Here is a 15,724-nt window from a genome sequence, read left to right as displayed (position 1 = left end):
TACCCTTCCCCAAGAGAGAACTTAATGTCCCACTAATCAATCCAGTTCACAAAGGATTTAGAGCCCACTGCCCTGCAAATCTGGTAGTTCAAATAGAGTGACCGTCATTCTGGGGGGTGCTATTGTCTTAAATGTTGGTTAATGTTTTAACATCCCAAGACCTTTGCCTTCGCACTCAGGAATCAGACCTTGGTACTTGGCCGCAGTCATTCACTACTTCGACTGCACACATTCCTACCTAATTAGTTCCAAGACCTTAACTGATGTGAGGGAACATGTGTGTTCTTTGGCAGGCCTAGGAATCAGGATGCAATGGTGAAACGATAGAGGAGGCATCATTGTCCTGTGTTGTCTATGAGAACATGGCCTGCGAAGATTCAGGCCTACTCATAAATGTAATGTTAGTTTGTGTTATGACTATCCTGTATATAAGCATACTATATCCTATATAATTCATTTGTGACATTGCTAACTAACTTTCCCCTTTATGGTTTCCTTATCCTATCCTGCCAAGTATCCCTTCCCATGACTCCCTCCAACCCCTATACCGTCCCATGATCATTTCCATATTCTAATATATTTTGCGCAATCTAAATCATCTAGGAGGGGCGGTGGTCTGGACAAGCATACCAACAGTATCATATGGTAAAAGCCAGAGATTTCCTAATAATCCAAAGGGAGGTTACTTAAGGAGTGCCTCAGGGATCCACCTTTTCCCCATGCTCTTCAATGCCTATATAAAGACCGTCACGCACATTGTAGAACAATTTACACCAACATTTCAAGGATAGGCAGATGACACAAAACTTGCCTTCTCCATTTCACAGAACATCAAATTCAACAACTCCATCAGCCAATGTCTTAAAGCCATTTAAAAATTGATGTCTCAAAACAATTTATGCCTCCACCCCCAGCAAGATAGGGGTCATGGGTTTTGGCACCCAGCACATTTACCCCCTTCCTTTTATATGGCCCAATAAACTAGGAATCCTGCTTCACCTACTTCAGAAGCACGGAACCTGAGAATCCTATTTGACAATGCCCGATCTCCTCAACCACATATACAACAGAGCAACAAAAAAGAAAAGTGGCTGCTACACATAATCAGAAAGATACTCTCCTACTTGTAACTTAACTCACCATGCCCATACTCGCCAAACTAGAATACTGCAATTCTCTCTATATGGGTCTGTCCTAAGAAAACCTAAAATTGCTCCAAATTATCCTGAATAAAACTGCAAGGTTTGCACTAAGCCTAAAAACCATATCACTCCAGCTCTAAGAACACTCAACTGATTGTCCATCAAAAATGAAAATAGAACTCAAAGTCCTACACATTACCCACAGACCATCCACTTTACTAGCCTCCAATCATTCCTTAAGCTTGCCATTCCACACAATGATACCTACAGTCACCAAATAAGAATACACTAATACCTCACAAATTCAAAAAACAACCAGAAGACTAATACGCTGCCAACCTTCAATCACAAGCCTAAGACACCACCTATTTCAACCTTCAGACATTTTCAACTAAGCTTCTACACACACCAGATGCCCCTACCTATTCCCCTCCTTCCACAATGGACAATTCTTTCCCCACCACTCCATCTCTTTTTCTCTGGCTAACTCCCGTTTACCATAATATCTCGTCTTCTATTTGCACATTAAGGTCCCATAGCACTTTTAAGACTTCAGTTAACTGCTTTTACAGTCATTCCAATTTTGCCTATTGTGCCTCTAGGTCTTGTTAGCAATTTTGGAAAATAATCTCTTGTGCTTTGAAAGTATATGCTTATTAAACTTAATTAAATGTCAATGGTCTGTACATGATTTTACATTCTGGCTGTGACCAGATGACATTGGCACTTTATCACCCTTGTGTGATCTGGAGCCTGTACATACAATGCCAATGAATTAAATAAATATGGAGATAATTATGTGATGGCCTCAGTGAGTTAATTAGCAGTGTGTGGCCCGATAAGGGAAAACGTAGTCTGTTTTCCCTTTCCATGGCGGTCATCGGGAGTGGGCGCGCTGGGAACAGCAGTGTTCCCAGTGCGTTCGCTCCTGAGAAAAAGAAAAAAGAAGGTAAGTGGGGTTGGGAAGGCAGTGAGGGGATCGTTTTCAGGGGAGGGGGTGGAGGGAAAAAAACATACCTGAGTCACTGGCGGGGACGAAGGCAACCTCCAGCCTTGGGACGCTTGGAGCAGGGATTGCCCCATTTCGGGCCTCCTCATTGGCTAAAGGGTTGCCACGCCCCCGCCAGGAAAAAACACTGGCACACTCATATGTCCACGGGAATACCATGAGGAATGGCTCGGAAAAGAGCCAATCCACGTGTAGTATTTCCCGTGGACAGAGCGTGCTGGGTACTAATGGCAATTACACTATTAGATGTATCAGATTTAAGCTGTACAATAAGCCAATGATGCCTTATTCTTTGTGTCAGAGGTGCTATATAGAAAGAAAATAGGAAGAGGATAAGAGGCACCCTTGCCTTACCCCCTTGTCACTGGAGATGTATTGGACTGATGTTCTTGTTAAGAATATAGACTCAAACAACAAAGGCACGTTTGAGTATTAATTAAGTGAGGAATCACACAACAGCAGGCGCTGCCCTCTAAGGCAGACCACAACTGAACAGTTTAGAATCTCTCATGAAGGAAAACACTCCAGTAGAATAGTGTGATTTCATAATACAACTCGGCACACATATAAAGAAAAGCATGCAAGTGGAACCCCCGAGTTCAGAACATGCATAACATTCTATCCTATGGTTATGCTAATACATAAATATACATAATAAGTAAACAAACCTAACACATCTCCTCCCTTATAATATTGACAGAATTACTCAAGGTAGTAGTCTCTCAACCAGAGAGGTTTGTTTCTTATCCTCTCCGAATTTGCATTCATGTCATTATCTTCCTGTACACCTTTGCTTACTCCTGACTCATACACTTGCTCATTGTCATTGCTATTTCCACGGTCCTCCGCCTCACCATTATTGTTGCACTTTACCAATCTGGACATGGACCAACACTCTCCCCCTTCCATGATAACTACATTGCCTCTCACCACGGCAATCTTCTTTGGGCCAATGAACTTACTCTCAATGCATTTGGGAGACAATCTGGGATTCTTGACATAGACCAGATCGCCCTCCTTCCAGACAATCTCCTTGGATTTCCTTTCTGTATTAAACCTCTCCTTGTATTCATTTTGGGCTTCATTGATAAGTATCAGGATCTTATCTCTATCCACATTGACACTCCTTGCCAAGTTTAGCCAACCCGGGCAAAGTTTTGTGGCCGGCTGTCTACCCTTGAGGGACATGAAAGAAGAAACCTTAGTAACCATATGTGGCATTGTGCAATAATTCCAAATCATCTCTCTCAATACCTTCTGCCAGTTCAAACCCGCTGACATCGCCAGCTGTAGACCCCCTTTCACGAACCTGTTTGTCCTCTCCACCAGTAACTGGCATTAAGCATGGCCTTCAGCCATGGTCAGTGTGCATAACCAAATATATTTTAACACATGAATGGGTACTAGTCATGGCCTTCAGTTATGGACAGTGGTCACCGTCTTCACCCATGTGCACTGAATATTTTAAAACACTAACATGCTGCCAACCATAGATGTTGGCCTTTGCCAGTAGATACAGGTTTCAACTGTGGCCACTGTATATTATATACACTGATCAGGCACTAGCCATGGACTTTAGCACAAAAGTGGCCAGTGGCCACAATCGTTGGGTATGCCCACTATATATTTGAACATATAAATGGGCCACTATCCATGGCCTTTGACTTTGAGCACTTTGTACATCATTTGGGCATGTCCACTGTATATTTTAAAATAATAAAATGCAACAAGGGATGGTGTTCTGCCGTGCCCACTGGTTATTGTACGACACTAATTAGCCAATAGCTATGGCTTTCGGCCGTGTTAACTGTATATTATATACCCTAACCAGCCACTAGTCATGATCTTGAACACAATACTAGCCTTTGGCCATGGCCTTTGGCTATGCTGACTGTATATTCTAACATATTGTTGGGCGCTAGCTATGACCTTTAGCCATGGCCACTGACTACAGCTTTCAACGTTACTGGTGCCCTGAAAAGCAGCCACAATTAGGGGAAAATAACCACACCAGTGTCCAGGATTGCAAAGTCTCTTGTCACATTGTAGGAAAAACTCATGACTTACTTTTCCTCTCATCATTGTCCCTCCTCACCCTCATGTCTGGCTTTCAACAATACTCTGCTTAATAAAGATAACTTGAAAACTATGCATACCAGAGTGTCAGTCAAATATATAAATCCTTATAGAACTATGTTTGCAAAAAGTGTACAATTGTGGCATTATTCCCCTCATCTTGACTGTGAGACTACAAATATCAAAATGCAATTCAGCAAAAGGCAAAACAATGGTCTCTAAGTGCAAAACTTTCAAGAACTGACAAAAACAGAGTTTTAAAAAAGTAATGTGAATGCCGTGTGTTATGAGATATTTAAACCTAAGAAAACACACAGCATTCAGAACTGTGGACTTTCTTCCATCCATGCATTAACCGAGAACGATCCTGCTTAGTTTCAAAGCGAGGAATGATCCAGGCCCTTTAGGCCATGTTCTCTAGGTGGTCTTGAAAGTTGGGCTCATTTATTAGGCAACATGGTCATAGGCGGCTGACCCCTTCCTTCCTCTGAAGCTGAGCTTGGTACATCCCAGTCACTGCAGGGATGGGAAACTCACTGTTGATGTAAAAATATCGATTCTGTTTGTAATATCATTGACTGGGAGACTACAAATACCAGAATGCAATTCATCAAAAAGCAATAAATTGTCTCTGTGTTCAAATCTTTCAAGGACTGACAGTAGCACAGTTTAAAAAAACAATTTGGATAGCCAATCGGTCTGCCATCCATGCAGTAATCGTGACTGACCTTGCTTTATTGATATAGATATTTATATTTTATTTATATCGCGCTCATACACAAGTGTTTCAGAGCACGACCGGGCAAAGAGAGGTGAATAGGGGAGAACAAAAATAACAAAAATAATGATCTTACTGGGCCCATCGACATTAAGAACACGCAAGTACATGGAAAGGGGGAAAAGGGAAAAAGTGCGTGGAAGGGCGATAAGTGGAAAGTGCAGAACAGAGGGGAGAACAGAATAAATAGTAAGTGAAATAAATAAATAAATGCACTGAAAAATTGTAGTGCAGCCAGCAAGTGGCAAGTGCATGATTAGTCAGATAGGGTATATCTGATAAGTGCAGAAGAAGAGTGGGGAACTGTATGGGTACAGATACAGATCCCAGTGCCAGGGGTGGCCCGGAGGCAGTGCAGGAGGGAGGCAGGGCGAGCATGTACCTGGGCCCGTGGGACAGAGGGTGACCAGGTGCACGGTGCCGAGAGAGAGAAGCAGATCAGCAGGGAGAAGAGGGGAAAGGCAGAAATGAAGAGGAAGGTCTTGAGGGAGCTTCAAAGTGGGACTGACCTTGCTTAGCTTCAAAGCAAGGAAACGGCCAGCTAATTTCTTTAAGTGTGTTTGTAAATTGAGCTGATTTATCAGGCAACATGGCATGAGGAGGCTGGTCCCTTGCTCACTTTGAAGCTAAGCATGTTCTGTCCTGGTTGCTGCATGGATGGGAGATCTGCATGGTAATTGTGTCACTGCCATGGCCAGTGATTTTTTTGCTCCAACACCACAATAGCTGTAAAAATAATTTAAAGTAAACGGTATGCATGGGTACTGAACTACACAAACCAATGGCTATCCGTAGTTCTTTCCTGACCAAGTGACCCCTATCTGTGCCAGCTACCCCCGCTCCCTAAATGGCCACCTGCCCTCTCCCTTTCCCACCACAACACACACTCTTTCTGTGTCTCAGTTTGCTGTGAGATGTCAACTATTTGCGGCTATAGCCAAGGTTACAGAAAAACTTTCCAACTCAGTCCCTAAACCCCCTCCAACTCCCACATTTCAGTTGGTGTCCGCCCACACCACTAGCCAGGTGACATTTGCATGTTTCTGACCTGCAAATGGCTTTTTTTTCTGCTTTTCATTTTCTGAAACCCTCAGCTATAGCCGTGGCTATCTCTCGAATCGAGAAAAAAAGGATGGCGGCTATTTCATTTATAAACACCCAGTACTACAATATTAGCAATAGATGACTCCTTGAGTTGTTCCGCCAAACTAGTATCTGCAGCTGTAAACTACTTGTTTAGGGCATGGAACTGTACCCTGTCTAGCTCTTCAGCAACCTTCGAAGTCAGGTTCATCCGTAACTGGTCTGTGAACTGAAGGAACAACATCACTTGTTCTCATACATTTTATGTTTGTAATAGGAACATGCTCATTTTGTCTATAGTGTTATTATCATGTGCTTATCACTTTTAAGGTATTTGCCTCTTTATAAATATATGGTTGGTTACCATCGCATCATACTTAAGACCAATACCTTTGACCAGCCAAATAGTCTCATTAAATGTGCATGCTTTTGTAAGTTATACTTTTAACAGTGTAGATCTGGCCACAGATTTCAGAGTCTGTGACTGGGCGCATTGACTCTGCCCACAGTGCCATGATAAAAGGATATCGGCCCAAAATGTAAACAAAACATATGCTGAATGCGCGTTTACTGCGCATTTGACACATACAAAAATACAGATTCCCATTTAATGAATGAGGGGAGCGTGGGATCCAGGGGTGTCCCTTGCTCCCAATGTCCGGTAAAATGGGATTCAGGGGTTACCAGAGACATTCAAAGTCACAACATTTATTTTGAAAAAGGGATCCTGCAGCGGAAGTTCCCACCAACATTGGGAATAGGGAACTTACTTTGTAGGAGGGGTGGTGGGGGTTGAGCGCCTGGAAAGAAGTTTGCCGGAAAAAAAAGGTAAGCAGGGTTAAAGGCGTAGAGGGGATGCGGGAAATAGTGATCTATGTGATCAGTGGGTGGCTCAATTTTTCTGATTTGACATTTTTTTTGTCAAAATGTAGGGCCAAGTAGTGATCACATAGATCCTGATAAAAGCAGAGTTCTGCTACCCGCTGTGCTCGTCTTGCCGTGCATGGTCAGGTGGCAAGCCATGCAGACAGATCACCCAGAGAATGGCTAGTGAGACATGACTAGGCGGGCATGCCTTGGATGCTGTGCCCCTCACTAGGCTGCTTGAAGAATAAGAGTTTGCAGACATGCCATGAAGCTCCTCCGCCTTGGTGCTCAGCTCACAGTGCCCACAACATGCAGCCTGGTGAATGCACTAGGTGCAATGCCTCTGGACACAGTGCTTGAAGAAAATGTGTTGATTCTTGCCAATGTAATTAGCATCACCGAAAGTGTTCTTTATATGTGAAGAGAAATGTAATCCTAAATGCAGGGAAATTATCACAACCCCTGTAGAGGCGTAGCCAGGCTTGTCTAACAAGTGGGACCTGCAGCTAATGTAGTTGGGCCCAGCGTAGTGACATTAACATCTGTACATGTAAACACAGTGCTGCTGAGTGGGCATTTACAGTTTCTGAGAGGGCCTTGCCCACTCAGACCTTACCCTGCCCGCTCCTCTGAACCCCTCTAATATAAATATATCCATAAGTGTGTTGTCATGTGCAATTGCATCAGCACAGTGTTGGGTAAGATGTGTACCTCTCAAACAGAGGCCTACCTCAGGGAGACTGTTACACCGGCAGGATATTCCTTGTTTGAGGGGATCATGTAGCGCCAATCGATATTTTTCTTGTGTTAGCGCTTGAATTTGAAATGTTCTTCATGTGTCTTTACGTTTAGCTCTCTGTCTTCTTGCATTTCTAAAGATTTAAAGACCTTTCGCTTTCCTAAATACATTTCTTGATTAATAATGTGTAGGTCCGAATATGTGGTTTTAAATGTGTGCGTTCTCTGTTTTATCAATGTTGTATGCATTATGTGGAATTTGTATTATTAAACAGAACTCCATTTGTCATGCAGCCAGGTTTGCACTTACCCAAATGATAGCAAACAAATGAATAAAATAAATAATGGTGCATTGCTTATTTTTTACTGTATCATTGCGCGACTTTTGTTTGCTTACTTTAATACCTGATGCACAGTTAATTCGGAATGAATATGAGTATGTTTGTGTGCGTGTGTGTGCACATGCATAGGTGCTTTATTTATTTAAATCCTCTCCTAGTAATTCTTCCGTATATGTATATTGAATTTAAAAGATGAAAAGGGGGCTCCACGCAGTGATGATATCACCAGATGCTTTGCTTTATGTCTTTAAATCCCCCCTAGTTATTCTCTCATATTTCTCTATTTAACTTTAGAGATGAAAAGGGAGACCTACGAAGCGATGACGTCACCAGGCATATTGGAGGCAAGCCTGTTTCGAAGGGCTCCGAATCTCCAAACTCTTTTCTGGATCAGGAGTACCGCAAGCACTATAATGTTGTTGAAGAAGATGCTATACTGTACTGTTATGAGTATGAGAAAGGGAGGGCGAGTGTCCCCGCCGGGAGGAGAGAGAGCACACCAACCTACGGTAAGCGAAATAGCTCCACCATTAAAGGTCAAATTTGTCATGTTAAAAGTCTTCTTCAATGTACTAGATGTAAATGGATTTCTCCAGTAAATTACTGTTACACTTTGGATATTATGTGAAGATTGCCTAAAATTGCATTTCTAACAACAATCTTTGTCCATAATCAAGGTTGCTGGTGTTTGACTCTCAAAGGTTTTTCTGGGCAATTGTGGTTCATGGTATTATTATTATTAGTATGATATTTATTGAGCAAATACCTATCTTTCGAGAAGCAACAGAGCGCTTTACAGAGGTATACACCAATACAGGTACACAACAGAGCACTTTACAGGGGTATACAACAGTACGGATGCATAACAGAGCACTTTTCAGAGGAAACAACAGAACAGATATACCGCCGGGCTTACAGAGGAGGGGTACAGCTGTAAAGGGTGGCGGGGACAAGAGGGCGGACGGCATCTAATGAGTCAGGTGGCACGGAGGCAACGTGATGGGCTAAGTTCACTTGAAAGAGATGCACTGGTAGTGAATCCCCTTCATTTGCACCTGAAAAATATGGATCCTATTCACAAAGAGTATCAATAAATATTTATTTATTGGACAGTTGTATAGCGCCTATACACAAGTGTTGACAGGTGCCACAAGACAAGAAGGGGGGGCGGGGCATGGGAAATCAAGGAAATTAATAACAAGATAAAAAAAAACAGTTATATTGGGCTTGTGACAATCCTACCGTGCAAATGCATGACAAGGTGATAAGTGCGATGGGGTGGGGGGAAGATGGAGAAGTGCAATAGTGGTGGAGCCCCTCGGGAGAGGGAGGATAAGTACTACTCAATCCAGGGCAGCAAGTACCAGGGGAAAGAGGTCGGAAGGGGAGGAAAAAAACTGGCATAGGAGACTGGCAGGTACTGGTAGGGGGGGGTGGTCTGGTCCCTGTATGACTCTGGAGGGACCAAGCCCCAGTTGCAGCATCAGGTGGAGAGTCTAGCAAGGGAGGGGTAGAAGATGGAAGGACGAGGAGAAAAGGAGGGTCTTGAGAAGTTCCTGGAACTGAAGAAGATCCAGCTCAGGGAGGGAGGCTGTTCCAGAGGGAGGTGCCAGCCGAAGAGAGGGATCTACCTCCAACTCTCTGCTTGGAGCAAACGTATGTTTAGATATGTTCATTTTGATTCCCTTTTCAAGCTCCATTGGGCAAACTAGTACGTGAAGGGTGTGTGCTTCTGTGCATTTCAAAGTGCATACCAAATTCAGAAACGGGATGCTCTTTGAAAAGTGCAGAAAACAAATGCATTCCCCTGTGACTGTTTTGAACTGGCAAAGAGTAATGTGCCTTGTATTACCTGGTCATTTCGGACCCTTTCGTGGTTTTTTGTTTTGTAAGATATGGTGCCACTTTAGCAAAGGCGAGAAACGAGAAAGCATGTTAAGAAGCAGAATATTTGATTTACATGGTAACTGGCAAAGCTATTGGTCTGCGTCAGACTTTTGTGCGCTTCTGCTCACCATCCTTTCTTATAGTTTTAAGTGTGACAGTTTTCTTCCCTTAATCAGGGACAGATATGTTTTCTTTTTTTTTATATTTCAAAGTGTCACGTCCTCCAATGCACTCTGAGCACCCTTTTGAGATTTGAGAACCTCCCGTCAGTTGAGATATATAGGACAAACTTATGTCTGAACATGGCATCCTCAGTGACCAGTTCGATGTTAAACCGCACACCCAAGATCATTGCCTATGAAAAGCTTTACCCCTTACTGATAGCATTAAGAACTGAATCTAAAGTACGCTTGAACATATATATTATTTTTGTAAAGACACTTTTGCATTCGGAAAAGGAAATCTGTTAATGAATTATGATTTTATGTTTTTCTTTACAGACAAAAACAAATATAAACAATACAGTTTTGTTTTTCAAATAACTATGCAAAGATAGTTGGTGTTTTCAAAAAATGTATATAATTATTTTAACTGGTGACAGCCTGAAATAAGTATAAAGACAATGGGCCTCATTACACGGATGGCGGTAACCATGGCGCTAGTAGCTCCATGGTTGCTGCTGGAGTCCGGCATTGTGAATGGCGGAATTACCGCCCTATTCCAAGGTTGGCGGGGCGGTAATTCCCCATTCACCATGGCCCTTCCCCATTCCCATTGAGCCCCTATAGGGCTCAATGGGAATGGGGAAGGAGCAAATAACGTTACCGCAATTAGCGGTACCGTTATTTGCTCTGAAGTCCATCAGCGGGTCCCGTCCTTAACGTGTGGTCTGAGGGACCTCGTAGTAGGGTGGTAAGGGATTACCGGCACCGGTGCCCTTACCGGTGCCGGTAATCCCTTACCGCCATCCGTGTAATGAGGCCCAATAGATACCGAGGGCGGTGGGTAGGGCTGGTATAAGGAATGTGGCCACCTGGAGCGAAAATACATTTTGCTGCCCCATACCCCGGTCATCTCTTGGTCCTCCATCACTTGACCTTTGACCTCTATGATATAGCAAGGACTTCCATCAACATATAGGCATTTTGGAAATGAATTTGAAATATAATTTATAAACCACCATAAAACTGATGCATATAATATAAATCTCTCTAATTTATGTATGTATTTTGTATAGTCTTTAAACTTCATTTCGAAGTACTATGGAAAGGTTAGAGGAGCAGAATGAATACAAGAGGTAATTGGAGGGGCCAGAGAGTGGGTGAGGTTAAACAGAAATCCGAGAGTTACTGTGAGCAGACAGACGGTGTGGGAGTGCATTTCAAATTTAGGAGCACAGTGAATAAAGGATTAGAACATAGGGCCCACTGCCAGCAGACTGTCTTTTTCCCGCAACTCTGCACAACACTAATGCTATTTAATGGAAGTAGAGCATGTGGTACTACCACAAATGACTCATCGTTTCATAGGCTATTTGGACTTCTGAAAGGGCAAGGACATCAGGGTTTGTGGATGTCACCAACACCTGGGTCTTGCCATTCTCATTAGGTGCCATATTTAACATTCTGTGGAGTAACCAGCCAATGGTCATTTGCCAACCTGGTCAACAGTTGGCAGTTTACAATATAGAACATCAATCACTCTTTCTAAGTACAAAGAAGAACAGCAGACTTTCTGCATGTTATTTGACAATGGCATGGTAGTTTTTCTTATGGTGGGTTCACCTCTCAGATCCTAACCATAGGCAACTTGCGTAGGAAGACACAATAGTTTGTGATCACTCTCTTTACTGTTGCCAATAGTGACAACTAGCTCATCCAAGAATTTAGGGCAACCAGAGTCTCTAACCTTGGTTGAGTCTAAATACTGAGAACATAAAAAACAGATTTCAGGGCACCACTGGATTCATAGCTGTTATGTTCCTGTTTACCATATGGACACCTTAGCGTTGTGGTCTACCACCATCAGCATTAACAACCCCCCACTAGGGGTACCCTGAAACACCCTTCACTGTTGCCAGGTTTTTGGAAAGCATATAATCTGAAATGTTAGTACAAATCCCTACCAATCAGTATCTGCTAGCATATTCACAGGGCCAGCAATGTTACATGATATGATCTGCAAGAATTTGCTTTAGTTTAGCTTTAAATACATGTGTATAGTGCAGCACATGCCTCAAAGGGCACCTTGGAATTTTACACGCTTAAACAAACTAAACCCTAACCAGAGAAGTGAAATTAAAAGCAGTCAAGTAAAAGCAGGATTAAGATTATTCTTGGTTTTTTTTGGGAACTAGAAAGCTTGAAGCTGCTTTCTAAAGGACTGATGCTTGTTGTTTTTCCTGAGGGATACCAGTAACTATTCCCATAGCATGACTGCCTGTGCAGATAAATATTTCCCCGCCCCACTTTACTGGTCGAAACATCAGGGAAACTAGCGAGTTAGACTTTGCTGACTGGCGGTAACGGTGTGGAACTCATTTTTGACATTTGCTATTAAGGGTTCAGGACCTTTATAATGCAGGCATTGTGCACTAAACAAAAAGCACTGAATTTAACTCTTTCAGCAAATGGAAGGCAGTGGAATTGTTGAAGAGTTGCAAAGGTGTGGGCTTTCATGGAAGTTTTAATAACATTCAGGCTATTGAATTGTGAAAACTCCGAAGCCTTACAAATACATATTTGAGAAGGCCCACATAACTAACATTGTAGCAATCATGTCAGGATGTTACCAGTGCATTTGTCAACTAAACTTGATGTCTAAAGATAAAAACAAGGTCCCAGGGTTGGCAAATTTGACAGAAATAGGTGCCAACCACCTTGTTTACCTGAGAAGCAGGTTAAAAGTGCCTATACATTGTCATACCTAAATTGCAAACGTTAATGACTGGATTTAGGAGCATACCGAGAACGTCAGGACAATAAATTGGATTCCCACCAGACAAGTGAGAACCACATAAAAGGAATTCCGTTTTGCGGGTAGTATATTTTAGGTGATTATAATCCATCCAGCTACTAACTGTGGATAGAGAAACAAAGATTAATTAGATCACACCAGAACCCTATACAAATGCAATAGAATGTGTGGGATTGAAGGCAGAGATTATAAAACTATGGGAGATATCAGCTCTTTGAGGAATGCCACACAGAATCTTCAGAGGGGAGAATTCAAAAGTATCCATCATCACTCATTGTAATCTATTCTGAGGAAAGTTGTTGATCGAGGGAAAAACTGAACCTGTGAAGCTGGGTCATAGCAGTTAACTGAGGAGGATGGTGTGGTTGTTTGTGTCGAAGGTGGCTGAATATACTGACTCCGCCACCATGAACCATCCTTCTGATGTTGTCCATGTTTGAAGTCACCATTTCTTCAGTGGTGTAAATAGCGAATAGGTCCGTCTACATGTCATCAAGAATTCAGGCGGATTCCATATGTTTTGTCAGCTATTTGGTGATGGGTGTTTTGAAAGTGCTGCTGATGAGTGGAAGTCTTGATACTGGAGAGGACCTTAGTGTTTCTAGAAAGTTCACGCCTTTCTTTTTCTAAAGATTGGGGTGTCTTTGAATGTCTTAGCAAATTGTCCAGTATTGAGCGAGAGGTTATTGATGCTTCTGAAAAACTAATTGTATTACCTTGGCTCAACATACATTTTTAAGGTAACCCAGTATTATTGATGTGCTCTATGAGATCAGAATTTTCATTTTCAGCTAGAGTCATGGATTTAGATAGCATAGAAAGATAATAATTTGATTCTCAGCACGTTTGTAAAAAAAGTGAATAACTTTTAAAAAGGGTGTTTTGGGTCTTGTTGTGAGTGAGTTGATGTGTCATGTATTCATCAGCTGCATCTATGAATGTTCCTGCTGCACCTGGCTCGGGAACTTTGCAACTCACATTACAGCACAATTCCAATAGCCTGTCAACCTCAATTATGAAATAAAATTAAGTTCAAGTCTAGAACGATGCGGACACACCTCCTGTAGGCCACCATGCGATTTTTCCCTAGCTCCCTCATTTGATAATTCATGAAGGTGAGTGGGGATCAATGAGGCACACAGACTTCAATGAGGACTTGAAGGGGCTTTACTTATAACAAATAAAAGAAAGGGGCTCAGTTCAGGTACAGCTCAAGATGTTGTCTTCTCAATCTGGAAAATAGTCAAACACATGTTTCCAGTGGCTTCTCCCTTGGTTGGAACAAGTGGATAATAAGTCACTCACTTTAGAACCAAATAGTATCAACGTCTGGATCCCGTTTCACAGCAAACCATGGGTGATGGTTGTTTTTTCACAATCTGAGGTGGTTTTCTCATCATTCCTTACCTTTTTTCCTACTGCCACCAGAGAGGTGCCCATGGGATGCTCGGAGCTGCTTTCCAGATCTTAAATTGATTGATAAAGATAGTATATGCTGTAAGTTCATCAGGGGATAAGGGAAATGTCTATGACACAGGGCTAGCAGACAGTTTGGGAACTACTGCAACAGGTGGTGTAGCAGCGGCTCCTAGTTCTAGTGTTTCATCAGGTAAAGTATGATTAGTAGCTTGCAGCTTGTCTATGTTTTATTTCTATTTAAGTGATTATGGCAAGTATAAAAAAACAATTACATCAAAACTTAATATATCAATACTTAAAACAGAGCACATTTTTGAAAAAAGTCATCATATTAAAAAAAGAAATTAGCAATTGAAATTCAGCCTAACCAATATGCATATCACCCGGCAAAACTAAGATCCAAGTCAACAGGGAAGTGAGTCAAGGTGTTTCTTTGCCTTGTGCCAATTGTAATCAGCCACGGCATTACTAGTGATTCAGCCCCAAAGACGGATGCCCAAAACTGATTGGTTCAATAAATGGGAAAATGTACATAGCCTTTCTCATATTCCAGTTCTAATGTAGGTCAGGCCATCAATATATGCCTGGAAGGTTCGATGTTCTGGTTGAAAAGACGGCATATACAATCCTCTAATTGAATACCCTTCCAGGCTCCCACATATTCTAGAACTGTTAGAATGTCCACAAGCAAATACATTATAAATCATATTAGGGCCGGACAACGCAGTTTCATCAGCTAACTTCATGGAGTTTCAGAAAACTTGCCATGTTGAGTGCCAATCAATAGTTTTTATTTTTACATTTCCAGGCAACAACGCCAGATCATGGACAGTGGGAAAGGTCAGACTAATCACATCACGGTGGGCTATTACAGTTGCTACCAATTCCTTATACATTATGTTCAACGACTTCAGGTTAGCACAACATTCCATATTATCATGTTTACTCTTTAAAATCTGAAAGGAGCTGCCCAATCCTGCTGCTGTCTCTACCTCGCCTGTCCCCTCCCAGGCCCTCTGCCTGGCCCTGGCCTCTCATTTCATCTCTAAAACTCAGTACATTCTGTCCACCCTCTCCTTCTCTCCTCCTTCTCCATCTACCTTCTCCTCTAACTCCAGCCTCCCTGCAGCCCCCTCTCCTCTGCCCTTCCCTGCCTTTCCTCTGTTCACCCCAGATGAGGTTTCTAGACAAGTCTGATCTATGAAAGTCTCGTCAAAACAGGTTCTTCCCCGTTCTTCCAAAACCACCAAGGACCACATTGAAACCCTTGCTTCAGCCTTGACCGACATCTGCAATTACTGTTTCACCACTGGAACCTTCCCTTCCCCCCTGAAGCACTCTCTTGTGCACTCCCTTCTCAAGAAAACCCTCACCCAACCCCTCCTGTGTGGCTAACTATCGCCTAATC

The 15,724-nt window shown here is 42.5% G+C and overlaps 1 protein-coding gene across 1 annotated transcript in view; it reads left to right on the top strand.

The window, feature by feature from the left end:
- The window catches only part of CNKSR2 (connector enhancer of kinase suppressor of Ras 2), a 2,376,238-nt gene that overhangs the window by 1,560,909 nt on the left and 799,605 nt on the right, over positions 1-15,724 (top strand). The window contains exon 11 of the mRNA XM_069639527.1: positions 8,329-8,555. Coding sequence (XP_069495628.1) covers positions 8,329-8,555 — 227 coding nt within the window. The remainder of the gene's footprint in view (positions 1-8,328; positions 8,556-15,724) is intronic.

This window comes from Ambystoma mexicanum, chromosome 7q (assembly GCF_040938575.1).
Source record: "Ambystoma mexicanum isolate Mex_15411 chromosome 7q, UKY_AmexF1_1, whole genome shotgun sequence".
Taxonomy (NCBI): Eukaryota; Metazoa; Chordata; class Amphibia; order Caudata; family Ambystomatidae; genus Ambystoma; species Ambystoma mexicanum.
This window is presented reverse-complemented; position numbering and strand designations above follow the sequence as displayed.